Source organism: Phyllostomus discolor, chromosome 5 (genome assembly GCF_004126475.2).
Source record: "Phyllostomus discolor isolate MPI-MPIP mPhyDis1 chromosome 5, mPhyDis1.pri.v3, whole genome shotgun sequence".
NCBI lineage: Eukaryota > Metazoa > Chordata > Mammalia > Chiroptera > Phyllostomidae > Phyllostomus > Phyllostomus discolor.
The window spans coordinates 7,391,288-7,417,516 of NC_040907.2; the positions used below are offsets into that span (position 1 = coordinate 7,391,288).

At 56.5% G+C, this 26,229-nt stretch overlaps 1 protein-coding gene across 3 annotated transcripts in view; it reads left to right on the forward strand.

Annotated features, from left to right (window-relative positions):
- Window positions 1-26,229, forward strand: part of VPS13D (vacuolar protein sorting 13 homolog D) — a 226,359-nt gene that overhangs the window by 176,441 nt on the left and 23,689 nt on the right. For all 3 annotated transcript variants that reach the window (XM_028511940.2, XM_036025326.1, XM_028511941.2), the window contains 2 exons: window positions 2,598-2,730; window positions 5,443-5,638. In XM_028511940.2, coding sequence (XP_028367741.1) covers window positions 2,598-2,730; window positions 5,443-5,638 — 329 coding nt within the window. The remainder of the gene's footprint in view (window positions 1-2,597; window positions 2,731-5,442; window positions 5,639-26,229) is intronic.

Below are 26,229 nucleotides of genomic sequence, written 5' to 3' on the forward strand. Positions count from 1 at the left end.
CTGGGAGGACCCAGCGTTTGAAGGAAGAGTGCTGTCTTCGGTCCTCTCCTGGCACCTGCCCAAGGTCGCTGTGGGGTTTTGTGGAGGGCACCTAGGGCCAGGCGGAGCTGCGGGCCCGGAGGCTGCTGGCTCTGCTCGCTCCCAGAGCATGGACAGGGAACTTGCTTTGTTGACGGGGGTTGTTGGAGAGGGGCGGGTGCGGGCGGTTCGCCTGGATTATCCTCCCGTGTTCTCTCAGGGGGGGGGGGAAATATTTTGGTGAAACTTCTTCCTAGTCAGCTGCTAGAATAAGTAGATGGGACCTTAACTTAATATCCCTTCCAGAGAAATATCTCTTTTCAAGCAAATGAGGAGTTTAAGGAAAGGGGGAACCACCTGAACAAGACCCCGAAGGAGCCGGGGTGCCATCACACCTTGTCAGTGGAGCCTGCGCCCCTGGCAGCCCTCACGGGTGCTTCTGAGCTTCTGAGCGCAGCTCTTTCCCTGGGCTCTGTCCCCCACCCCAACCCCGCCTCTGCTGTGGCCTCGGGAGAGGCATTGGTGCCCGACCCTGGAATGAGGAGCATGGGCCCTTTCCAGAGGCCAGGGTCGTACTCCCGCTCCCCCCTCGACCCCCGAGTGCTACCCGTCTGCGCCCCACACAGCTGCAGCTGCTGCTGCTGCTCCCGCTGGCAGCTGTCTCACATACGGAACAGCTCTCCTCCCGGCGAGCCTGCCGTCCTGGAGCACGGGCCCAGGCCGCCCTTTGTTCGTATCCTCAGCGGTCCCTGAATCCGCGCTGGGCCCCGAGCGAGGGCTTAATGAAGACATTGTAGCTTGGATCGCAGATCGCACTGTCTCAGAGCTGGAGAGGATTCTGGAAACCACCAAGCCCAACACTCCAATTTTACAGATGGTACCACTCCAAAAACTCCCTTTAGAAAAAGGGTTGTTTGTTCTTTTGGTTTTTTTGTTTTTAATGGTAAATCTTAATACAAATGACCGTAATTCTAAACCTTTGAAAGACTGTCCTCAGATGACGCGGGATGTTTGTGCCTGCACTAGTAGCTGGCTCGCGATGGCAGTGAGAACACTGTTGGGGGTCCGCTGACGGGGGTCCCTGCCCTGAGCCATGGTCGTGGCCGACCCACCGAGCCACGCGGAGGCTCCAGGGTGGGGCCCCTTGCTCGGGGTCGTGCCGCTACTGGGGTGGTTGGGGGGGACTAGAGTCTGGCCTGGTCCGTGGCTCTTAGACAGGGTCCCTGGCTAAAGCCCCCTCAGCGGGTCTCAGTGCTGGTTTTGCAAGTATCCCGTGGTGCCTCCGTCCTGCAGGGAATTGCGACGTGAATTGTCATTCACTTTACATTTCCTAATTAGGGAATGACAGGGAAGGTGAGACAGAAATCCCATAATGACAGGGATTGCCTCTCTAGAAGGTCGGTAACCACCACCGCCCCAGAGCGTACGCACGTGTGGGCCCAGCAGCGGGAAGGTGTGTTCCCACACCTGCTGCAGGGACTGTTGCCCCCTTCCCCCGCCCCCCGGGTGCCCAGCACTCCCCTTCTCCGGTCCCTCGGTCCCTCCGTCCCTAGCGTCAGGGAGCCTGAGGGCTGGCGGCCTCCAGGCGGAGCCCTCCGGGGCGGGCGGCTGGCCTCGCCCTTTCCACTGAGCTTTATATCTGAATAACATTCCTGCGAGTTTTCTCAAAGGTTAGTCCTGGGTCACTGGCACTTAAACCACTTGTTTTGGTAGATCCTTCCCGAGCAGGTTAATTATATATTTGATATCCTTCCCTTTTTATGCCTGAATGATGAGGATAAGTACCCTGTGGTTTATTAACTGTCACTTTAAACCTTTTCAAATTGTCTGGTGACAAAACAGAGTTTTATGCCCTTTTTATCCTGCTTTGATGAATGAGGCAGGTTCTCTGGTTAAAACAGGCCAGGATACATAAACCCCCTCTCTGATTGGTGGGGGAGGAGCTTGCGTGCGAAGCCCCGAGTTCAAGTCTGCCGCTTGTTTTGAAAGGCGACCTAAACCCGTGAACTTGTCCGGGTGCCGCATTTTTTCCTGACAGCCGGGGCGGGCACCTAGGCGCTCGGTAATGTCTGAATAAGTGGGAGGAAAGGTGCTGCTTAAAGGCTGCTGGTGTCTCCAGAAATCTCGATACCGAATCCCAAAGCGACAGCCTGCCGCACGTCCCCTTGTGTGACCCGCCGATATCAGTGCAGAGAGCCCCTGTCCTTCACACTGTGGAGTCCCAGGCCCACCTCTCCTCCCCCAGGACAGAGTAGAGGCCTGTGGGTGCCTTTCCCTTTTTGGTAAATTTACAGTAGAATCCAGGAAGGTGAATGTTGGCATGGATTTTCGTGGGGGTCTTGCAGGGTCTGTGGCCACCAGTGTTGTGTCCCACGCTTGAGGACCACCGTCCTGGGCACCATCTGGCAGTCTCTCTCTCTCTCTCTCTCTCTCTCTCTCTCTCTCTCTCACCTGGTACTCACTGGGGGCCAGCCGGGGGCAGGAGTGCTGGGGGGGGGGGTTTATTTAAAGTGATTAAAGTAATAAGAATACTGCTAAGGTCTTAAAACTCTGCTCTTTCTGTTCCTGGTTCGTTGCAGTTCGCGGGGACCTTATCGGATGGCTTGGGAAAGACGATGGACAATCGGCATCAGTCGGAGCGGGAGTATATCAGATACCACGCGGCCACCAGTGGCGAGCACCTCGTGGCCGGCATCCACGGCTTGGCTCACGGTAGGTCCCTTGCCGTCGGGCCGTAGGACAGTGGCTCTTCTGCCACGGTTCCTCAGAGGTGCCTGCCTGGCCACCCGACTGCAAGCAGCAAAAAGAAAGCTGGGTTGGCATCTGGGGGCCTGGCAGGCCTCCACGCTCTCCCCTCTTAGCCCCTCGCCTTGGAGATGCGGCCACCCGTGAGCGAGGACTCCGCATTCGTTCTCAGAAGGTTGCGCCCACTGCCATTCCTTCCCGCTCTCTGGCCTCTGTTCCCGAGGTGCCAGACGGTGCCATGAACTGACCCTTGTAGAATGTGGGTCTGTTGCGCCGAGACCTGCCTCCTGCTCGCTGAGCACTCCCTCCCGAGAAAGTGCGGGGAGCAGCTGGCCGCCAGGGGTGCGGCCCCGGTGTCTCTGAGTCTTAAGCATGTGCCCGAGAGACGTGGGTGGTGGGACGAATGTGTGAGGCCTCTGAATTTTCTTGAATTCTGACTTTCAGTGCTTTCATTCTGACCCATTTGCCTTTCGTTGTATGTTTGTCAACAACTTGTTAGCATAGCATTATTCAAGGCCCTTGGAAATGTAAACCTAGCCACCTTTCCCAGCCCCCGTGCCCCAGCCACACCATACTTCAGGCACCCAGAGCCTCGCACTGCTCCCTGGGCCTCCGATTCCTGAGCCTCACCTGCCTTCTGCCCTCCCTCCCTCCGCCTCCCTCCATCGCCTGTCGCAAGCCTATCCAACCCTTAAGTCCCAACTCAAGGGGTGCTGTCCCCGGCTGGTGTTAACAAGGAGAAAGCACCGGGGGCAGTCCGGGTGGTGTGTGCGGCCAGGTGTGTGCATCTCGTGTCCCTGACGGGCTGTGACGGCCAGGAGCGCGGGAAGACCCCTGCACGTTCACCCCCATTCTCGCAGTGCCTCACCTAGTACCTGGCCCGTGGCTCCTGCTTGGTGATGGTCAGTAGCCTGTTTGTGCCAGATTCTGGGGAGTAGCCTAAAGCTGCCAGGAGTCATGTCAAGACTGAAAAAGTTTTAATTATCAGCATTTGGAGGAAGAAGAAGGAATATAGAAAATTTAAAAAATCTTACTTCTCTTTGCATCGAGGGCGGAGTTCTTGTTTATCGGTTCTCCTAAGGGTGAGGTCTGGGCCCCGATGCCCGTGTCTCCCTGGGCCTGCCCAGCTGGAGAGGGGGCAGTCCCCAAGGAGACATCGAGCTAGAAGTAAAATTTGGCTGAAATCAACTGTTTATGTACTTTCAAAGTTGATTGTTGAGCAATCATTCATTTGGGGTTGGAGATTTAATTATTCTCTCTAGTAACTGTGATGGCCGTGCATTAAACTGACAGAGGGCCGCTTCTCAGGGAATGTAGCATGCTTACATGCTCTGTGTAATCGCCTCTGTCCGTCCAGCATCCTGGGGATGCAGAGAGAAGGCGTGACTGTCCTCCCTTTTTAGATGGACACACCCGTGTGCTGGGAAAACAGGCGATTGTTTCAAGGTCGCAAAATCCCTTCCAGACAGAAATTGTTAGATGCTGCACGCAGCTTCTCCGGGAGACTGGCCGTTCTGAGTCGGGGAACCGGTGGCCTCATCCAGGGAGGCCCCCTTGAAACTCTGGCTTGGACGAAAGCAGCGGCCTAGAGTGAGATCCTGGCTTCAGGAAGCAAAAACCCTTAAAAGTTAGCGGCACCCTTGGTTTAAAAACTGGGGCTCGTGCTCGGTTCTGTCTGTCGGCCCTGCCTGACCCGGGTTCAGTAGCGCTCTGCCTCTGCCGTGAACTCGGTTCACACGGTTGGGGAAGGGACGCTGCCTCACCGGAGCAAGTGGACCCAGGGTCCAGAAGAAGAGACGCTGCGAGTTGCTGGTGCATCCTCACCCAGGCAATGTCCTTCACCGGCCTGCCTCCGTGGAGCAGGAGAGTCTAGGAGCTCCACCCACCCCCCTGCCGTCCACAGGCAGACATCCTGTGAGCGCCCCTGGCCCCGGTCCGGGAAATGCTTCCGGGGCAGGGCCCGCTTCCGGCCCGCAGGACTGTGTCCTCCTCGGCCGTGGCTGACCTCTGGCCCCTTCTGAAGCTCTTGAAGGTCATCGCTGTCACCTTTCAAAATGTTTGGGGTAGCTTTCTGACCGAGGTTGGTCTTTCACACTGACTACATTGGGGGTCCCGGCTGGCTCTCGCAGTGTTTTAAGGCCTTATCGCCAGGGCTTCACCACGGACTCCGGCGGCCGATGCCCACCCAGTTTCAGCAGAGTGTGCAGTAGCAGCTCCTGCCCCATTTCAAACACCTGGTGCTGTTGGCCGGGCACATGGAGTCCTCTGAGAACCGAGGGTCTGCGTTTACTTACCCCTCTGCCTTACGTTTTGTAGGGTCCCCGCTTCCCCCAAGGGCCCTAGTTCCCTTTAATCCCACTGTCTGCATCCTCTCCCAATAGCCCACGTGCTGCCCAGGCTCTGGAATGGAAAAATACCGCTGCTCAACCCTTAGCTTTTCTTTGCTTTCTAAAACTGGACTGTACTTTACTTCTGACTAATATATAATGTCTTGACTCCAGGCTTAAGGGGCAAATCCACTGGTTCTGCATCTTGAGCTGGCCTGCCCGCAGCCTGTCTAGGGATTGACAGGATGCCCCTCAGTTGCCTTGCGAGGTGCATGGAATGGAGGGGTTGGGCGGTAAGTGCTGTTGCTTGTGTCCTTGGCTCAGTTACAATAGCCCTTGTCTTTTTTGCTAGGTATCATTGGTGGACTGACCAGTGTTATAACCTCAACAGTGGAAGGCGTGAAAACAGAAGGGGGCGTCAGCGGTTTCATATCTGGCCTTGGGAAAGGGCTCGTCGGCACGGTGACCAAGCCGGTAGCAGGCGCCCTGGATTTTGCATCAGAAACTGCCCAGGCGGTGAGAGACACAGCCACGCTTAGTGGCCCCAGGTCAGTGGTCCTGGGGGGAGGGGCCTTGGCAGTTTCCAGCCCAGATCTGCCGCCTTTCCTAGCCCGTCCTGCTACGTTTTACCATTTGCTTTCTGTTTTCGTGGTATGATTTTTCCATATTCAGATACACATAACTAAAATTTCTTTCTCGTCTAATATAAACACGTGAAAACAGGGCCCAAAAATCGGCCGTGAATTTCTGCAGATCTCCATCTATGTATCTGCCTGTATCTGTCTGTATCTATATCTAACCTATATCTAATCTATATCTATGCCTGTCTATGTCTATCTATATCCGCATGCACTGGGTACCCGCACAGTGTTGTGTTTCCTCATCAGAGGGGTTGGAAATGGGATTGCGCCCTTGCCTGCATCCCCTGCTCACCAAACTGACTGGGCCCCCACATGCCCAGTAAGAAAACTGCCAGGCCGTCGGCTGGGTCTTGCTCCCGGCCCCACAGCACGGGTCTAGAATCTCTGAAGCTGCGGTTCACCGTGTGGGTCTGTCCTTCCTTGGTTGTCCTTGCACTTGGGAGTCCCAGCCAGTCCCCCAGCCTCAGACCACAGCTCCCGAGCCAGGCGGCCATCCCGGTGAGGGCGCTTGTCTTGCCTTGACGCCAGGCGAGACAGGAGGCCGCCCCAGCCCACGTAGCCCCACACCCCACGGAATCCGACTACTTGAACTCAGCTGTTGGTGTTGGTGCCGGTTTGAGCCCCCCTTTTTCAGGGATCTCCTCCCCGACTAATCGGGGCTCTCGTCAGCCGTGGGTGTAACGAGTATTACCGTCCCCGGCCGAGCCGGGCTCCGCTTGTGCTGCTGCCGGCTTCACCGGGCGTCTTCACCGGGGCTCGTGGGCGCCCCTCCTGAGGGCCCAGGCCCTGCGCGTGCCTGCGTCCTGCCGCTCCCTCGGGTGGGATCTGAAGTGAAATCGCCCCCAGTTAAAACGAACCCATTTGTCTGTCACCAGGAAACTTCACCGACGACACATCACTGCAGTTGGGGGAACGCTTAAGATTGTAGACGGGGGCCGTGTGATGTGTTCTGCCAGAATGCGCTCCATCTGGGAGCAGCTGCTTTTTTAGAAAGGATCTGTCGAGTTTACTTTAGCTGAGTTACATTCTATTCTCAGATGCGGAGCTCAGACCGTCCTCCAGTGTATTTTGGAGTGATGTGAGGGGGAGGGGCAGGAGGGGGGCTTCAAAGGTATCTCCAGTTCGTTTCTTCGTGCCTGCACTAATTAATCCCAAGAAGTCTACCTGCAGCACCCCGTGAGGGCAGTGAGGCCTGAAGAAGTGTGGGTAACACAGAAGGCCCTTCAGTATTCCAAGGGAACCCTAAAGTGGTCAAGGAATTGAGTGATTTGTTTCAAAAAGGGTCTGAGGTGTGTGTGTTACATTTTAGAAATATTATTGTTTTTGTGCTGCTAACGTTAATGATGTCGACCAGAAAGAAATCCCTTGGATTTTCTGTGATACGGGTGTGGAAGTCTTGGTCAAGTTCAGCCTCTTTCTGGGAGCACCGGCAGGGCACAAGCCGCGGCCGCAGGCAGAAGGGCGCTCTTGTCACTCCCACCCATCGTCCGCCATTGCCGTAGCGGGTTCGGGCCGCTGCCAGCCAGCGCGTGTCTGTCATTCACTCACCTCCAGTCTGTAAATACTGATCGAAACCCCCCAAAGAACTCAGGGCTGGGAATATAGCAGGAGCTATGGAAGGCAAGGCGTTCCCTGGTCTCCAAGGGCATCAAGGCGGGCAGCAAACACGAAGAAGTGTTAGCTGAAATCGTGGGAAACGACACAGCGGATTTGCAGGGCGCTCTCAGACTGTCGCTAGAGAGGGTGGTGGGGAGCGGGTGGCTGGCGAACCTGTGGTCCTCTCTGGAGAAGTGGTATTGGAGGCGGAGCAAGCCCGAAGCGTGAGCAGGAGTTGTCCGGGCGAAGCGAGAGCCGTGCTGCTGGCGAGAGGGAGCGGAGCGGCTGTGCGGTTTGCCGCGGCGCCGGCGGCAACCGGACAGTGCAGTGGAGGTGCGACTGCGTTTCCCAGAACAGCCGCCCGCCCAGCCGCGCACCCCTCCGGGGAACGGGCGCTGCAGTGATGAGCCAGGAGCAGCCAGGTCGCCAGGGGCCTGTGGGCACGGGAGCTAAAAGGAGGGGAGCTAAGCACTGGCGCCTCCTCTCGTTCCGAGAAGCCAGGACTGGGGGAGCTGTGGCCAGGGCGTCAGAGGTGAGGGGCACACACACCGGACCCATGCTAACGGGGGTCTCCAGGAGACCTGGCCCGTCAGTCTTGAGTGCACCGAAAAGGCATTACAGCGTCTCCTGGTGCACTTTAGCCAATGTTCTTAGTCTGTCCAAAAGCAGGGTTCTTAATGAGGACCCTGTGTTAAGGCAGGAAGGGACACTTGGCCCAGAAAGCACTAGGTCCGAGTCCCGGCCCCTTCCTTACTGATTAGCTCCGGGCCCTTCATCTAGTGTCCTGGCCTGTCTCAGCCTCAGTTTTCTCACCTGTAGATCAGGGACAGGTGTACCTGTTGATGTATTCCTGCCTCCTCAGAGGTGTGAAGCTTCACCGGAGTCGTTTTAACGTGACAGCCGTACGGAACTGTAAAAGGCTGGGTGGTGGTGTTTCCGGAAGTCACGGAAAAGGAGCACAGAGATGCATGCAGATGGAGAACCATTTCAGAGTCTTGAGGGTTTGTTCTGATGACACTGTGACCTGTCAGGAACATTCTAGTTCTACTCAGGGATAAATCACCCTGGTTTCCTGGAAGGGAGATGTAACCTTCCCCGGCCATCCCCGCCGATTGAACAGGAGCCAGGGGCGTTACTCAGGGTTTTTCCCCACTGTTTAGACAACAGGGACTAACAAATGGTTTGAAGGGATTAGAAGTGAGATTCTGACCGAGGGCTGACCTGGGCCCAGGGGCTGAGCCAGGAGGAGAACCCAGGAGTCCAAGAGCTCTGCCTCTGAATCTGCTCTTGGAATGAGACTTTCTGCTTCCTTTGTAACATTTCATCCAAGTGCAGGCTTAGATTTTAGCATCTATGTTTCAAATGACCCAAATTTTAAGCAGATGATAGCAAAGCAAGCCATAAAACTATGAAAGAATACTCCTTCCAGTAATCCATCTGAAAAGTGGCCTTACAGGAAACATTGGCTCTTTTTGTGTTTATTTGAACATGGCTTTATTTATAGGGAACCCCCCTCCTGGAGCTCTTTTAGATTAAAATACTTCCAAGTTCCTCTCCTTGTTGGACAATGCAAGCGTTCCAAAAAGACAGCCACCTCGCTCTTCTCTGAAATTCCCACTCGGTCTGAAAGTTCTTGGGAAGTCAGGTGGGGGCGGGGGCGAGGGGAGGGCGGAGGACAGCAGAGCCTCTGGCCCCCACACGAACGCCGTGGACCAGTATCCCCTGCTGCATTTGTTAACTGTACAAGTATGTGTGGTTTGGAACCGAAGTGAGAAGCCTTTTCCAAGGCATCGCTCCGCTGGCTCAGGTTGCATGGTCTCGTCTACGTGTGTTGGGCCACATATGTCTGTTCCCAAGTGAAGTTTATGGAAATGGCACGGTGCAGCCGCACTTGCGGTGCCACTGGAGCCCTGGAGAAAAGAGCCTGTCGCCCTCCAGGCAGACGGGGTCAAGCCGGGTGCCCACCGGGCCGCTGCCCAGTTCTGTGCCTGTGTGGGGGGCTTTGATGGCAAAACGTGTGCAAAGCCACTTCGACAGAAAGCTGCAGCGACCCCGGAGCAGCCGTTCCACGAGGAGCCAAAAACGCCTTTGAAAAGAGAGGCGCCTTCAGCCCCGGGCTGTGGATGTGCTTGCGTGTCTCCCCGCGTGCCGTCGGCTGTAGGCTTGGGGTGGCGCGCGTTTTAGGAAGGCAGTACATGAAGATTTATGGAGCTGGGCCCTGAGGTTTCCTCCAACGTGTTTCTTCACCTTGTTCGTCAAGACCCAAGCAGCGGGGGAAGTGGGAGTTGGCAGAACTTGAAATATTTCAACTAATTTAGCAAAGCTCAGGAGCGGAGGAGCTTATCTCATTACTTGGGTTAGATGAGGAGGGAGGGGGAGCTGGAAGGATGGTGACAGATGGGGTTTGCGGGCACGGCCGTCGGGGCTCCGAGAGCGTTCCGGAATCCCGGGACCCTCGCACTGTTCTCGGCGCTGCGGACTCCAGGCCCCTCCCCCCCCCCCCAAGAGCTCTCGAGTGACCTTTGGTCGACTTCACAGAAAAGAGTTGTGGCGGGCACGTTTGACTTTTTCAGCGAAAACACTCCTAAGACGCCACCCAAAACTTGTTAAAGACACTTTCCATCAGTGGCCTCGTAGATGCGAAACTGAGGTGGATTCTCCTAAGGCAAAGCCCTCTCTGCTTCAGCGTCTGCGTCCCACCCGTGACCCCCTGGGGTGGACGGGTTACGACCCTCCGGAGCCTGCAGAGCCTGAAGGGCGCCGGGCTGGGCCGGTCAGGTGAACGTCAGCTCGGGGCCTTCGGCGGTGCTTCCGCTGCGCTTCACCAGGTCTGGCGGTACTGCTGGTACCCATGCTGCTCCGAGGGCAGCCGCTGGCTCTCCGTGGTGTCCTTCGAAACACACCCAGCAGAACTGGCTGGAAGCGAGCCTTTAGGCAACTTCCAAAGGTAGAGGTCCAACAAAAATTAAAATGTTTGTTCCCTCTGAGGCCAGGGAGAGGACAGTGGTAGATAGCCCCCTGTCCCTCGGGGCAGGGCAAATCCAGCATTTCTTGGGAAGTTTCTATTTTACCTTGAGACTGTGAATGAATTTTATATTTTATCCCATGTTTGTTTTAGTGAAATGTTTTTCATTGCTACCCAATAAAATGAACTCTTTGGAAAGGTAGGATTCCCAAGGTTGGATACCGTGTAATCTTATAGCTTCCACCTCATACTTGTTCAAGGAGTACGAGGTACTCCTCCCAGATGGGTCCCCGAGAGCCCATCAGCAGGGATACAAAGGCCTGTGTATCGGCAGTGGTGCACAGCCGGGGCCCGGGACGCATGTGACCCCCAGGCTCTGTTTCTTATCTGCGAGCACAGACGTCTGTTGGCTTGGTGACTATCTGCTGCTGGGGGCGGCCGGTGCGCTGGCCGGCCTGTCAGGCCCATCATGAGAAGGGATTAGATTTCAGTGGCGCTGGAAAATTAGCGCCGCGTCCAGCCGAAGGGAAGGGGCTGTTTGTATCTCTCTTCCATTGTCCAGAAGCGGCGCAGAGCTCTGTCGGAGCCGCCACTCTGTCCGCCTTGGACTCGCCCCTGGGTGCGGACGAGGGGACGGCCACGGGTCTCCCCCCACCCCGCTCGCGCCGAGCCAGGGCTTCCCCTGGCGCACCCGCGGGCAGAGGGCACCTCGTGGCTCCTGAGCGGCCCCCGAAGGGGAGCATCAGAGCCGCGTTCCTGACGTGGGCTGTCTCCGCCGGGTCTGAAAGGAAGCTGGTGAAGCTACAGGATAGGATATTTTTAAGAAACATCTTCGCAGTCCTTCATGCCTTATAAGTTAAAACTTGTCTCAGAGGAACACAAGCAGAGAAATCTTATTTTCTAAGACAGACTCCTTCCCTCTTGCTGAACTCTAAATACTCTGTTCCCCCTTCACTCAAAGACTCCAGACAATGCCGTGCTCATTAGCACGCAACTTATAGAAAGCTCGGATCCGCTGCCGGGGGGGCAGGGCAGGGGGGACGCGGAAGGTGTGTGTGTGTGCGTTCCTGCACACACGTATTTGAGAAAAGCCTTTCCATTTCTGAAATCCCATGACTCATTTTCATGCAAGATTATCTGTTAGGGAAAAACCACTTTTTTGGTCACGGTACATTATAATCATTTCTAGAAAGGAGAGCATCTATTTTTTGCCATTTTTGGCATGCCGAAATGACTGACTTTATGGAAAGGGCACAGTCCTGCTTCCAAGAGTAAAAATAAATTGATGTTAGGCAAGCACATCTCTAAAGTGCAGTCCCTGTATCTCAACAAGCAGGTCTCCGCACAGATAAAATAAATGGCCAGTCTGGTTGCTCTCTGGCTTCGGTTTCTCCCGTTTAAAATGAAGTAATCAATCACACCATCGTACATCTGGAGTTCCTTCCTGGTTCAGCGACTCGGTTTTTAAAACTCGGGAGTGACACTCGGTTGTATCCACGAGATGATAACGCCTTTGAGATTTCTGGTTGGAACTCCCAGAGAAACAGAACCACGAGCTTCTTCCCGAGAAACCCTTTCAGAAACTTCTAGCCCTGCCGAGGATCGGAAGGCCCTTCGCGGCTCGTGGCGGTCCCCTGCAGAGGGGCTCCAGGTCGGCTGGGCTTGGGGTCTCCACGCCTGCCCTGCGTCTGCCGCTGCTCTCCCTCTCAGAGCCGTCCTCTGTGCCCAGGACCTCGCCGGCGTCTCCCTGGGCACAGAGTGGGTTTGGGTTCGAGCTCAGAGCCCCGGCTCTCGGAGCTTCGGCTCGTGAGAGCGTGCCGAGGTGCACAGAGGACAGACGGGCTGGCCAGGAGCTGGAGGCTGTGGCACCGCACTGCACCGCAAGCAAAAGGCCGTGACCCCGGGGGGAAGCGGAGGGAGGCCTGGGCGGCAGGCCCAGGTTCCGTGGCCCCAGTGCCTTCGCCCCCGCTCCGGCCAGACCGCTGCTCACAGGCGGATTCTCACTCACCAAGTCTCTCACCCACTGGCCATGGTGGGGGGGGCGGGGCAGGTAAGATGGAACTGGTAAAACATTTTAATCACAGTATGCTCTAAAAGAAACAGTTTTATTATATCTGGTTTATGGAAGCCAAATCCAGTTAAGTGTGACTGATCTCTATTTTTAGTGGATTTACTTTATTATTTTAGAGAGGAAACTGATCTCTAATTAGCACAATTAGCACATATGGGTCTTTTTAGAACAGAGGTTCTGAAAATACGGTCTAGGGACCCCTGGGCAACCCCCTAACCTTTCAGGGGTCTCTCAGGTCAAGCCTGTCTTTACGTGTTTATGTGTGAACTTACGTACACTTAGATAGATACCTCGTGTAAGAACCTCTAGCGTGTGGCGGGGTTGTGCAGAAGCCGCACAGGGCGTGGCGTGACCACAGAGTAACCTCGGGGGCAGGCGAGAGAAGGCGGCTGCTCCCTGTTACATGGGGCGTGAGGAGGCGTGCAGACTTGGAGGGCGGTGCCGCGCCCCGAGTCTCCTGTGACTCCGTGGACGTGCCCCCAGCCCACAGATCCCTAGACCTGGGTCAGGTGTTTCCTCAACCAGCTGCTCTGTTTGGAGATTCGGTGAAGGCCCGCCCCCTGCTGACGAAGAGCACGCATCAGCAGTGGCGGGTCCACGTGGGTCCGACTGGCGGAGCCGCTGTCCTGTGACACTTCGCCTCGGCTCCCCGCCAGCCCTCCCGGTCTGTCCCCGACTCTCACCGGGTTCCTTGAAGCAGCAACTGGAAAGATGTCACCACAAAGCAGAAAGACCTTTCTCCATAACTTACCTCATCTAGTTCTTTGCCTTAACCTTTCATGTCAGTACATTTTTGCTGCAGCAGCCTGGAGGGTGCAGGGCAGTCCGTGTCAGGGGCGAGGTCCGCCTTGTCCGAAGCCCCCTGGCTGGGCCAGCACCGCCCTGAGCTGGGCCGGGAGCTGGAGCAGTCTCTCTCCGTCGGCGCTGACTTGGCGGAAGCTCCGCTTTCTGCCCCAGCAAGGTGGCTGGAGCAGGACAAACCTGCGCTGTTTGGATAAGCGCCTTTGAACTCCCGTAGAAAGCAGTTTTACGAGGCAGTTGTCCTGTGTTAACACCACCGCCAGCCCCTCGCAGGGTTTCCCCAAACACACTTCAAACACAGACCATGGTAGGGGCGGCCAGAGCCACACCATAAAACCCCAGCACTGCAGGAAACTTCAAAGGAGCAAAGCTTCGCCAGAGGCCGATGGGTCACAGGAGTGCTGGCGAGCCCTGGCGGGTTGGGTGGTGGGTCGCCCCGCGTGCCGGGCAGCCTCACGGGCACCGCTGGGCTGGACGGAGGGCGGAGCTTGGTCCCGGGACATGCCGGGCCTGCTCCGGCAGCACGCTCAGGGCAGCGGCGCCCGATGCCTGCCTGCCTGCCTGCCTGCCTGCCTCCTGCGGTGTGAAAGGTCACGGTACCGCGAGTGGCATACGTTGGCACCCCAGTGAACAGATTCGGGCCTCGGAATGTTTGTGCATTTTTGTTTCAACTATCGAGGGGCCCCACTGATTCAATTTAGCTGGTTTTGAACTGGCGGTACTTAGATCCGGTGGCTTAGTAAGCACACTGGTTCAAGAATAGGCAAATTGATGGCAGAAATGCATTAACTGCTTAATTGTTGACCTCCTACTGTGTTCCAGGCAAATAATAGATACTAAGTAGTGAGAATATTTAAATGCTTGAGAACAAACTGCTTTGAAGAATATACCAGGTTCTCGAGAGTCACCCGGCTGTCTGTGGGCTCATGTTCTTACATTCGTTTTATGTGCTTGTTACAGCAAGTTTCCTATAGCTTCGTAGAAGTCTGCCCCTTTATCAGTGATGTCACTTGCCGTTTGTTCCTGGCGGCAACCGAATCGCACCAGTGTGTGTGGGGGGTGCTGGGGAGGCTCGGGGGTGCAGGCATCTCTCCAGCCTTACGACCAGGCCCCCCACGGCTCTTTCAGAACAAGTAGTTACAGCTTTACTAACTGTTTACAGTTGGCCAGTGATCTCTAGGCTTTTCAATTATTCTTTATTCCTCATATGTATTTCCTAAATATTATATAAGTATCTACAGTTAATAAGGAGAGTGTTTTCAAAAACCTATGTTTCTGAGCTTTCCTCACTATAACACTTTTTAAAAATTTTTTTCAAATTAAGTTTTATTTTACCTGAGTAAATGTCCACACTCTTTGAAGCCGTCCGCACGTGAGAACGCAGCCAGCGGCCTCCTGCCCCTCGCCCCTCTGCGTCTGCCTCCCGCGCCCCAGGGTCGGCCGCTTGCACCGCTTTCGGCTTTTGGTTCAGTTAGGAGCTATTTACCTCCGTGTTTCAAAGAAAAAATGAGCATGGTGCTATTTCTTGCTGTTATTTAACTTCCTATTGCTATACATACATGTTCCCCTTCCCCATTTTTCAGTAAGTTACACTCTTTTTGGGTAAACCAATACTCAGTCTTTGCATTACCATGGCCACGTAAATAATATTCCCAGTGAAGCCACATAGGTTACTATGGTTACGTTTCCTTTCTGGTTTCACTTTTTGGCTTGTTTTTTCTCCCTGGAGTTAGTAACTGGTAACTGCTTTTGTTAGTGTCACTTGATTAGTTTTCTCTCTGTATAGTCCCAATTTATCCCCAAACTCTTACTTGCTTTCAACTTTTTTTAGTCTGAGGCTAATAACTTCTTTAAAAGAAATTATCTGCCTGTTACTGATTGATCCATAAACTCGCCTCTGTAAGTTTTAAAATGTATTAAGTCGTTTACCAGCTTCTTAGAAATTCTTTCTCGAGACGGCTCTAGCTCCTGTCGGGCCCGGCCGCTCCCCGGGTCTGCAGAGCTGGTGCCGTCGCGCTCTGGGTGGCCTTCCTTCCTTCCTCTCGTTCGTTTTGGTCTTTTCCTCCCACGAACAGACACCGTTCGCAGATGTGTGGTGGCTCGCGGCTGCGTGGCTCCTCCCGTATAAAGACGAGGCGCTGGCCAGCAGGGTGGGACTCTCCATAGGGGGCCCGGGGCCTCCCTGGGGTGGGTCAGGGGGGGACGTGCAGACTGCTCTGTCCTCCTGAGGAGGGGCGGCTGCAGTGGGGGGAGAGACGGACGCGCCTGTCTACCTGCCGCTCACACAGGCCTTCCCCACCTCACCTGTGGGCCTCCCCGCCCCCTCCCCGTGCCCCAGGCCTCCGGAGCTTCCCGGTGCCTCCGTGTTTCCGAGATTTCTCGGGTTTGCTGTACTAATGAGCTTACTGCTTGTGGCTCCCACTCCCTCGGGCGCGCATTTCAGCACCACTCGCCCATCTGCTTTTCAGCTTCTAAAACGTTGTTGACACCTTCCCTTTATCCTTCTGGATCTGTGCCGCTGGGACCCCTTCGCGTTCCCTTGGGAGGGGTCTCTGCACTGCATCTGTCGTACTCAATCAGAAGGCCTGTAATTCAGACTTCTCACTAATCCGTGCAGCCTTTCTTGATGTCCTTTCCGTCCGCGTCCCACCAGTAACCGAGTGAACGTGGTTTCACCGAAACCCGTGGTTTCTGCTCAACCATTCCTGAAGTCGGGCAGCATTGACAGATGGCAGTCACATGACTGCCAGCGCTTTTGAGTGTTCGCTGGGGTGGCGGCACTGCCCCATGTGTTTTGCGTGCATCACCTCACTGAGTCACGTCGATTTGGGGACCGTGTCTGCCCAGGCGGTCCGTGGCCCTGCTTCCCCAGGAAGGTTGAGAGAGCCTCTGGGGAGAAGTCGTGGCCGGTCCCCCCCGACCAGGGTTCGATCTGGGTTTGGTCTTTAATCTCTCATCCTGTGTGTTGTAAAGAAGCAGGTTGTAGAAGGCTCTTGTCAGAGCCCAAGAACATGAAAGAAGCAGCACACCCCACGGTAGTGACACGGCCCTGTCACCACCCCTCCCCGAACCGTAAAAGCTATTCAGAGGGGCCGGCAGCTGGTGAGCGACTGTACTTAGATCCTGGGTGCTGATGGGTGTTTGGTAGTTTCCAGGGGAAGTTGCTGAAAGTTTTCTTATCTTGACACTCCAAGGGCAAGAGGTCTTTCTTCAAAGAGGCGCTGGTTTCAGAAAGAGACGTGGAGAGAACATGCAATCACAGCCTTTCCCACTTCTGGAGGAGAAGTGGGAGGGAGCATTGTGGTGGGCAGCGTGAAAAGAAAGCAGGCATCTGTGGGAGTGGAGGAGGGGCCCCCATGGCGCTGTTTGGTGCCCACGTCTGTAGCCCTGGGTCAGAGGCTGTGGGGAAGCGGCTGGCCCTGGATCTGAGTTATCACACTGCTGTTTCTTAGCCGAGGCCCGGAGCAGACTGCCCCCCACCCCTTCCATATCTCTGAGGTCAGGTGTCTCTGACTCCCATGGAATGGGAATGCCAGTGCCCACCTCTGTGCTGGGGGTAGGGATTAGATGCCATCTGTGAAGCACTCAGCCCGATACGTGGCGTGTAACTAAGGCTCAGGAAGTGGCATTTGTGTCGGGAGTCTGTCTGAATACGTGACGCTGAGCGTAGGTGAAATGGGTTGTGTCCTTAGCTGTCACTTGCGCCCTGTGCCTGATTTGTTGACCACTTGCCGTAGCCGAGATGAGGAGTTCACGTGCTTTGCTGGGTTGGGGCCCTCCCTGCCCATCCTTTCTTCACACCCCAGACCGCTCAGTTCAGGCCTGCAAGCCCGTGAGCGTCACGTGGGTAGAGTCGCTGGCTGGGGAGCTCACCTGGGCTCCCAGCCTCTGTGTGTGAGAGGCGCCCTGGAGAAGGTGTGCGGAGGCCACGAACTTGCTCTGAACTCGCCTGCGAAGAGCAGGTGATCCCAAACTATTGTTAGTGTCTGCTGTAAATGATACGCCTCTGGGTTCGAGCAGAGTTCAGCCAGGAGCCCCGCATGACATGGAAATCTGTCCTGGAGCCAGGCTCGTCGGGTCGGAGTTATGCAGCGAGTGTGTCCAAGCGCTGGCATCTGTTGCCTGCCGAGGGCCGGCCGGCCGGGAATGATGGAGTGCTTGTGGACGTCAGGACGGGGCCCGTGGCCCCGCAGCAGCTGACAGGCCCTGTCAGGCCACCGCTGCTCGTCCAGCTCTTCTGATAAACAGCTTTAAAAGCATGACGTGGCTTGGAAAGCATCCTTCAGAAACGGTTATGTTTTCCAGACGCATGACAGTCCACCGTTGGGTATCGTGGAAGGGTTTTGAGTTGCAGGACCAGATCCCCCTTCCGCGGGGCTGCTGGGACGATCGGGGCTTATCGGTCTGACTCCCGCCGGGATGGGCTCACGGACAGTGTGACCCTGCGGGTCGGGGTCCCCAGCGTCTGTGAATAAAACAGCGCTCTCGGTTCTGGGCGAGGGTTTAAAGGAAAAACCATGCCTTTCATGTCCAGCGGGGTACGCTGGGCCCTTTAAAACGTTGCTTTGGTCAGGCACCTTTCCGTTCGTAGGTTCTGCAGAGGGAAAACCGGAGATAACTCTGGATTATCATAAAAATAACTCTGGGCCTTTGAAAGGGAGCCTGCTCGGGATTGTAAATATTTACTTCATGATTCATTTCAGAGCTCATCTTCCCATCTGTCCCGTTTCCAGAAATTTAGCTCCCGCTGCCTGTCACACCTCCTAGGACATGCGGGGTGTCCTTGGGCAGGGAGGTGGTTCTTGCGGGAAGGGCCTGGGGGCTCAGCAACCCCTTTGGGACTTGGCCTCACACGGTCCGGTGGATGAGTACCGCGAGCTGTAGTGAGGGAGTGTTAAGAAACTTCTGCTGAGGTCTAATATGTCATAGATTTTTTGTTAACTTTGGGGGTAGGATCTATGGGGCTTTATTCTTATTCCCAGAATGCCAAGGAGTGGCTGATAGAGTAGCACAGATGTCGTTCTGATTTATTGTGGCTAAGTGACAGCAGTCCACGTCCTTGTCATCTGTCCTCGGAGGATCAGTGCCTCCCCAGATCAGGTCTCTGTGATCAGAATAACCTGTCTGGATGTGCCCCCCGGGGACTGGAGGCAGCAGGGCCTCCGGCCAGGAGAGCAGGACTGCAGACGAGGAGACCGGAACCCTGGTTCCGGCCCTGCCATCACTCTTACTTTGTGGCCTCGTGCCAGTGGCTTTGTATCACCTCCTCAAGTCAGTCTCCCCGCTCCGAAGGGGCGGAGGGCCCTCCTGCCCTGGCCACGGCTGCAGGGCCAGGGCCAAGGCGACCCACTGGTCATGTGACTCCCTGGAGGAGCGGCGCAGAGGGGCCCTTGGTAGGGCTGGCTCCAGGTCAGGAGGAAGCCGGGCACTGAGACCCAGGAAACCCCGGCGGCGGGACCCAGGAGAGCTCCGTGGTGCTGACCGAAAGTGCGAAGGCGTGGGCGAGTCTGAGGCGGAGTTGCACCTCAAGTATTCTAAGCAGCCCTTGGCCCTGGGCTGAACCCCAGCTGGGCTTAGCATGATTTAAGTTGGTTACATTTAATCCCCTGAGGGGTTGAATCTGTGGCCAGGCCTGCCCTGTCACCACTTCAGCCCTCCCTCTGACCTCACCTCTGGGAGGACTGGACCACGTGGGGTGGGGGTGGGGGAGGGCGGCCTACAGGAAACACAGTGTCTGGAAGCCCAGTGTGAGCATGCTGCTTCCCCACGCTCGGGCCCTGGAGAGGCTCCTCGGTGCTCACAGTTTCTGTAGCTGCTATTTTGCACCCAGAAGGAGGATGTATGGGGTGTGAAAAAGCAAATTTCAGCCCTGGCTGGTGTGGCTCAGTGGATTGAGTGCCGGCCTGTGAACCAAAAGGTTGCCGGTTCAATTCCCAATCAAGGCTCGTGCCTGGGTTGGGCCAGGTCCCCAGTTGGGGGTGTGCAACAGATCCATGCATCTCCTGCACATTGACGTTTCGCTCCCTCTCTTTCTCTTTCCCTTACCCTGTCTCTAAAAAGTAAATAAATAAAAACTTAAAAAAAAAAGAAAAAAAGAAAATTTCAAAGCATATTTCCTTTTAGTTCCCAAACTAGTATCAAAGGAGCCCTTCTTAGCCCCACCCACAATGCTAGAGTAGGTAGCAGGGCTGAGCGGCAGGGGAGAAGGCAATCCGGAAAACTGGGGAGAGGCGGGGGCCTCCCAGGGCCTGCGCAGTGGCCGCTGCTGCATCCTGCTTGAGGATAGCCGTGTCCCTGGCTCTGGAGCATCCGGCCTCTTTATTTACAATTGTATGTCCTTGGAATATGGTCATCAAAGTGCCCCTGAGCTGGAGAAGGCCCAGCAGGAAGTGGGGGCATCCAGGTCGCTGTGGGTAAGTTCTCAAAGACAGGCCCAGTTTTTCAAATGTTGATGCGTCAGAGGCGTCGGTGCGTCTGGGCGCACATGTGGGCCGGACGAAGCTTCCACGAGCCCTCCTGCTAAGACCGACACCGAACGGAGACTGGGTTCCTTTGTGACTGTTAACGTAACCCGCGTGACCGTGTGCACGCAAACACCGTGTGGGTTGCCCCCAGGGAAGTGTCGGGCCTTATTATGACTGCAGGGTTAGCGGTGAACTTGGGTATGAATTCCTAGAGACAGATTGAGTGGATTACATGTTTTTCTTGAGAATTTCCTGAATTAGCCTTCCCTACCTTAACTTTTTCTTGCCTATTCTTTCCTGACTTAAGTGGTTCCCTATTTTTTTTAACAAATCAGAACAACTAGTATACAGTAGGAGAATTAACATAAGAAAAAAGGGGGTTCTCACCACGACTAGTACTGGCTGAGTTGGCTGGGCGTGGTCCAGAAAAGTGAAAGGTCACTGGTTTGATTCCCAGTCAGGGCACGTGTCCGGGTTGCAGGTTTGGTCCCTGGTCAGGGTGCGTGTGAGAGGTGACCAGTCCCTGTGTCTCTCTCACATCGATGTTTCTCTCTCTCCCTCTCCTTCTCCCTCCCTTCCTTCCCCTCTCTCTAAAAATAAATGAAGAAGACCTTTTAAAAAACAAAAGCAGTGCTCAGTAAGAAGCTACAGTTTTCTGTGGTCCGATCCTTCCGTGGCAGCGCCCATCGACTCCCAAAAAGGTGATTCAGGTTTTGGAACGACAAGTCCAATAGCTGTTACCTAAACGTCAACACAGGGGGCAAGGAAACCTGGGGAGGAGACGGCAGAAGTGTGTGCACCGCATCCATTCAGAAGTGCGCCGCGGTTCAGAAGGCAGGCTTTTCTCTCCCCTTCGTGCTGAGCCGGGGTCTGCTTCGGACAGACCGCCGGCGCCTCTAGACTCCACTGGAGAAGTCTGCTCCTACCTGGAGCTGGAAAACGCCTTCGTGCATGTTGTGGGGTTTCTGGGTCCATTTATTAATGTGTTTATCCTCACCCTAGGACAGGTTTTTACTGATTCTAGAGAGAGAGAGAGGAAAAATAAAAAACATCAGCGTGAGAGAGAAACGTCGATGGTTGCCTCCCGCACGTGCCCTGACCAGGAATCAAACCTGCACGGGACAAGGCACCCCGCCAGGGCCAGCTTCGTTTTTGAACAAGCCGGGGCCCCAGTCTAGCACTGCCTAGCAGCAGCTGGGAGACAGAGCTAGTGGGGTAGCTCATACGGTGTCATGAGTGACCCCCCGGCCAGAGGCTGTCCTACCTGGCTTCTCACCGAGCCTTAGGTTTGATTTGGTTCCTGTTTTGTCCTCTCTGTCCCTCTCACTCCCTCTTCCTCTGCTGTGCTGGGACCCCAGTTAGAAGGTGTCCAGCAGCTGCTCCAGACTCGCACAGCTCACCCCAGCAGCCTCGTTTCACGGGCTGGGCTCGCAGGCCCCACGGTGGTCCGTGGGTCCGCAGCTCCCTGGGGGGGCCCTGGGTTCAGCTCCCGACAACTCAGCTCTTTCGCCATGGAGGGCACCCGCTGGGTGAGCTGCCGGCACACCCCTCGTGCACCATTCCATTGGGCTGCTGGTCAGACTCTTTGGACGCTCGTCCGAGATATCAGGGACCAAGGATGAGAGCCAAGGGGCAGGCTCAGTGGGTCGGACGCGTGGGGCCTTCTGTTGGACTCCAGGGGACTAAGTCTGCCCTACACACCCCTCCCAGGCACACACGCACACGGGTGTTCACATGCACTGCTCACGTATCCCACCCCGTAGCCAAGGCCTGAAAAGTCAGTTTTCTCTTTCCAGTGTTAACATTAAATATAAGACCAGCTACCAGTCGCTGTTTGCGCCTCATCCCCCGTGAGCCCTGGGAAGGCCGGAAAAGGGCTGTAGAACCACAGATCCTCTGGCCTTGTTTTGGGCCAACTTGCCCCCCCCCCCCAACCCACGAGTTCGAGTGGCGGCACAGTGCAGGAGGACTTGGTTGCTGATTCAGAGAAGGTTTATTGGAGATCAGCCCGAAGATTGTGCTGTTGTGAGAACAGAATACAATCTTACATTCAGGAGAAGCTCAGGGCCAAATGTAGGGGCCCAGGGCCTGCTGGGATGGGGTTTTACACTTGGGCTGTCCTTTTGCCCTTCCACTGAACTCTCTTCATTTCAGTTGTGAGCAAACAGTCAGGGCCTGAACTAACAACCCTGCAGCCGTCCGAAGCACGGCTCGCTTGCAGTCCCGAACAAAGGGAGGGAGGGCCGCGTGGGCCGGCCCAGGCCGAGGAATGCGGCTTCAGGGTTCTGCTCCATAAATTTAACCAGCACGACGAAAAGGAGATAATACGAGCCTTCGTGATGATCTGCAAGGGGAGGTTCTGTGTCCCATTGATTGCGGCCTGGCCCCGTGCCAGGCCCCAGCCTGACCGACAGTTGAACCATATCGTTAAGGCGTGTAATACAGCTCGAGTCTTGTACTGCCGCCAACGAGTACATATCCACAGGGCAAACGTTTACAAAGGGCTGAGGCTGTCCTGTTTAACCCTCTCACACTGCGTGTAATAGGCCCAGCTGCCACGCAGAGCGCGCCCATCGGAGGTCAGGCAGGGAAGCCTGCGCGCTCCTTTCTTCAAGCGGCCTCTCAGGCCCCGGGGGAGGGGAGCCGCGCTGTCTGGGGAGGGTCGAGGCACGGCGACGTGTCCCTCCGGAGGAGCGGGCCGTCTGCCCCCGCCCCCGGCCAGAAACCAGAAACGGGACACCGCTGCGCCTCATCCAGCGGAGCCCTCTGTTTGCAGTATAATGTTGCCGGAGGAAGTGGGGCTGACACAACAGGAAACCTGCCCGTCTCCGCGGAGGCTGCGCCCGCGGCAGAGGTGGTTGGACGCCGACGGCGGAGCCTTCCCGTCGAGCTGCCGAGACGCAGACGATCCTGTTTCCTTCCCCGCTGCCCAGCCTCCTCGGAGGCGGGTGGTGGCCTCCCTTGCTGGCGTCCCACAGCCCAGCCGGAGTGCTTGCTAGAGCTGGGCCGGTGCAGGGCTGTCCCACCGAACGGCCTGTCAGCCCGGCACGCTGCTGTCAGCCGCAGGGCAGGCCGCCCCCTGGGGCCTCGGCCCTCTCACCGGGGAGGACGTGGGGAAGGGGGCGCAGCAAGGTCTGGGGAGGCCTGGGTCCTTGTAGTCATGCTGCGTTGAGTAAAGGGACAAGAGTGCGTTAGGGGGCGGTTCTGTCCATCAGCCAGTGTCACCCTTTGGCAAGACTGGGGACCTGCCTGTCCTTTGTCCATGCCGTCCGGCGAGGCCTGTGTTTCCATTGTTCACATCTCAGGCAGACCCCGAGCCCCGGATGGCGATGCTCCAGGCTGTGAATGCTAACTGGTGCCACCCACGGTTTTAAGCATTTTACACAAATTACTACTTAGTCCCTGGAAGGGCCCAGTGAGGCGAGAGCTGTGTTTTCCCCATTTTATAGATGGGGAAGTCGGGGCATAGAGAAGTTACATAGCTTGTCTGAGACCTCAGAGGTCGTGAGAGAAGGAACCAGAATTTGGACCGGGCAGTCTGGTTGCACAGCGCACAGCCCTAGCCTCTGTGCTCCTGCCGGGCCTCCTGTGGTGTCCCCCACCAGAAGACCCCATGGTTTAAATCAGCGGTCTCTCGCCAGGCCCACGGCCCACTTCCTTCCATTCTTGGCTGCGGAGGGGGGAACTGGGTATCTGCCTGCGGCCCAGAAGGTTTGGGAAAAGGTGCTAATGCACCTTGGGGGGAAGGTCCTACCAACTGGGAACCTCACAGCGTGACAGCTGCTTGTCACTTGCTCCCTATTCTACCACCTTAACCAAGGACCAGGTCCCAGCTTTGTGTCTGGGAGCGGTGCCGTCCCTGGTCCTCTCTTCTGGTTCTCCATCATCTCTGCTCCCTGCCCCCCTGCGGCCCCGCCCCGCGTGATGAACCAGTGCGCACGGTGACGCCCTTCCTTCCAAGTTCAGGGTTTGCCAGTTGCACAGAACAGCAGCCTCACATCCTGGCTGCAGCTTGTCTTCATGCTGCCGTCCAGCCAGCGCACCCTGACCAGCTGGGCAGCTGGGGACACTGGCTGGTGCACGGTGCAGGATGCCTTGGAAGGAGAATGCCCGTGTGCTTATGCTTCCCGGGGCAGCGTGTGTAAGGAGCCTAGAAATGGGCTCTGCGAGTGGGCCCTGGCCGGGGCACTCCATGAAGCGGTTGCCAGACCCAAAGGGCTGCAGGCCTTGGGTGGCTTCCAGTGGAGCACCTGTCCGGGTCCTCTCAGTCAGAGTCTGAGCTCAGCTGGCGTCAGGCGGCTGTGCCGCGTCGCGGCCCGTCGGGGGTGTGAAGAGGGAAGCTCTGAGGGGGTGGCTGAACTGTAGGGAGAAGCAGTGCCGCTCCTCCGAGTTATTTCTGTTCCGTTTAACAACGCAGATGCCACGAGGTAGCCAGATGATCCTCTAACTGGCATTTATAGAAACTTTGGTTTGCAAGAGTCTTAAGACAGGAAAGACTAGCAAGTCCCAGTGCTTTATGTGACACGCAGGAGGAAATCTGGGTCCAGCCTCTTGCGTCAGTGAGCCTGGAGAGGGGGCCCCTAAGAGCCGCCACTGGCTGCGTGTGACTCACCCTCGGCACCAGTGGCGTCCCAGGCCTGCCCACCTCTCTCCACCCCAAGGAAGTCAGTCTCCGAAAAATCACATGCCTGCCCTCCTTAACTGCCTCTGCCTGCCCCCCCCCCCCCTCACCCCCCCGGTCCAGGGGCAGAACAAACCCTCAGCTGGCAGGAGAGGTTCCGTGTTCAGCATTAACATGGTAGAAAGAGGTGCTGTGGCCTCCACACCGGACAGACTCCCGGCTGCACCTGCCTTTTCCAGAGGCACAGTGGGCCCGGCCGGGGGAAGGGCCGGCACCCACTGCTCACCAGGCCGTGTGCTCGCAAGCCTGTGTTCCAGTGCCCTGGGCACCCATGGCAACAAGCACATGGTGGGGCGTGAGCTGCGGCCGGCACCAGCTCCAGGGGGACTTGATGGGTTGCCGCCTCTGTCCAAAAGGCTCCAGCATCTTTCCTCATCGCTTCCTTGGCTCTCAGCAAGTTCAAGTGCATTTTGAATCCACATTGTTTATAGTCCTGTAGCGGCAAGCCCCAGTCCAGCCATGTAAATGGACCCGGTCTCGCTGGTGCTTGTTCCCGAGGAGGACACGTGCTCTGGAGGTTTGGTGTCGGCGCTGACCCCGGGGGTGCGTCTGACTTTTCTGAAGGCACAGAAATGCACCTGAGCTGACCTCGAGTCCTGCTCTTTCATTTTTTGATTTCTCGCCACCTGGGCCATTAATTCTGCTGTCAGAGGGGGATGGGGCGAAGAGAACATTTCAAAGCAAAGCTGATTTGGTCTCTGAACCAGCTTGTCTGCTAGGTTGTACTTCACCCTGAGGAGAATCAGAAAGGACAGTCCGCAGGCCCCTGAAGTGCAGTTTCCAGTGAAACGCGAACTTCGCTCCAGTGGCCCTGCAGCTAGAGGGCCTCGGAACCGGTTCCAGATGTTCGCCGCCCGCGAGAGCAGGGAGGGCGTTCCAGGCGAGCCGGGAGGCAGAGTGGACTCGCTCGCGCCCGTCCTTGGAGCGCCCCTTCTGCCGCTCGCGCCTGGGCTTGGGGGGGTCTGCAGGGAAAGTGCTCCGAACACCTGGGTCTGCCGCGGCCATGCCAGCCCCTCCCCTCCTGCTCACCAGGTAGGACACGCTGCTCTGAGCTGGTCCGAGACTGCAGGCAAGAGAGCCCCCTCTCCCGCTGCTCAGGGTCGAAAAGCAAGATGGTGCTGGAAAAGCCAGTCAGGTGGGCTGGGAGTGGGGCCTCCTGCGGAGCCCCTCGGGTTAACAAGGCAACATCCATGGCTGCCCCCACCAGCCAGTGCAGCGCAGGGCCGGCCTCCCCATCTGGGGAGGAGTAGCATCCGCACTAGTGACCAAGCCATGGCCCCGTCCTCTTGAGAGAAGCCCACGAGGACTGCCTCTTAGCCCAGGAGGGAGCCCTCGTGGAGGCACCTGGCCGTTCTGGCTCGGGCCCCTGGTCTGCTCCCAGCCCGTGCCGTGGGCTGCGGGTGGCGGTGGGACTCCGCACTCCTTCAGGCTTTAGACTTTGCGGCGTGTGTGCCTGGTGCTCCCTGAGTCGTCCTGTCAAAGAGTAGGCGTGTCGTTTGAGTTGGAAAGTGGGCCCACGTAAACCGTTCTGCCACGTTAAACAGCACACGGACGCCTGCGTGCACAGACTCCGTGCTGGGGACTCGCACCGACCGCCTCTCTGATTCCCCCAGCGAACTGACGGGACGGGCGCTGCTGTTCCCGTTTCAAAAAGGAAGTGAGAGCGCAGTCCCTCGGGCCGTTAACAATCCCCGAAAGGCCAGTGACGCTCGTCCTGCCGGGGTGTGGGCACAGGCACACGCTCACACACGGACGCAGCTCCGTGGTTTTGCGGGAATAGGAGCACAGACGTCAGTGTGCTCTACCACATCTTCCCATTCCGAAAGGAAGCCGTCGTTTTTCACACTTACATACTCTCTCGCTGCATTTGCACAGCAATACACTCAACTAGTTCTTTATTGGTGGATGTTCCCCGTGTTT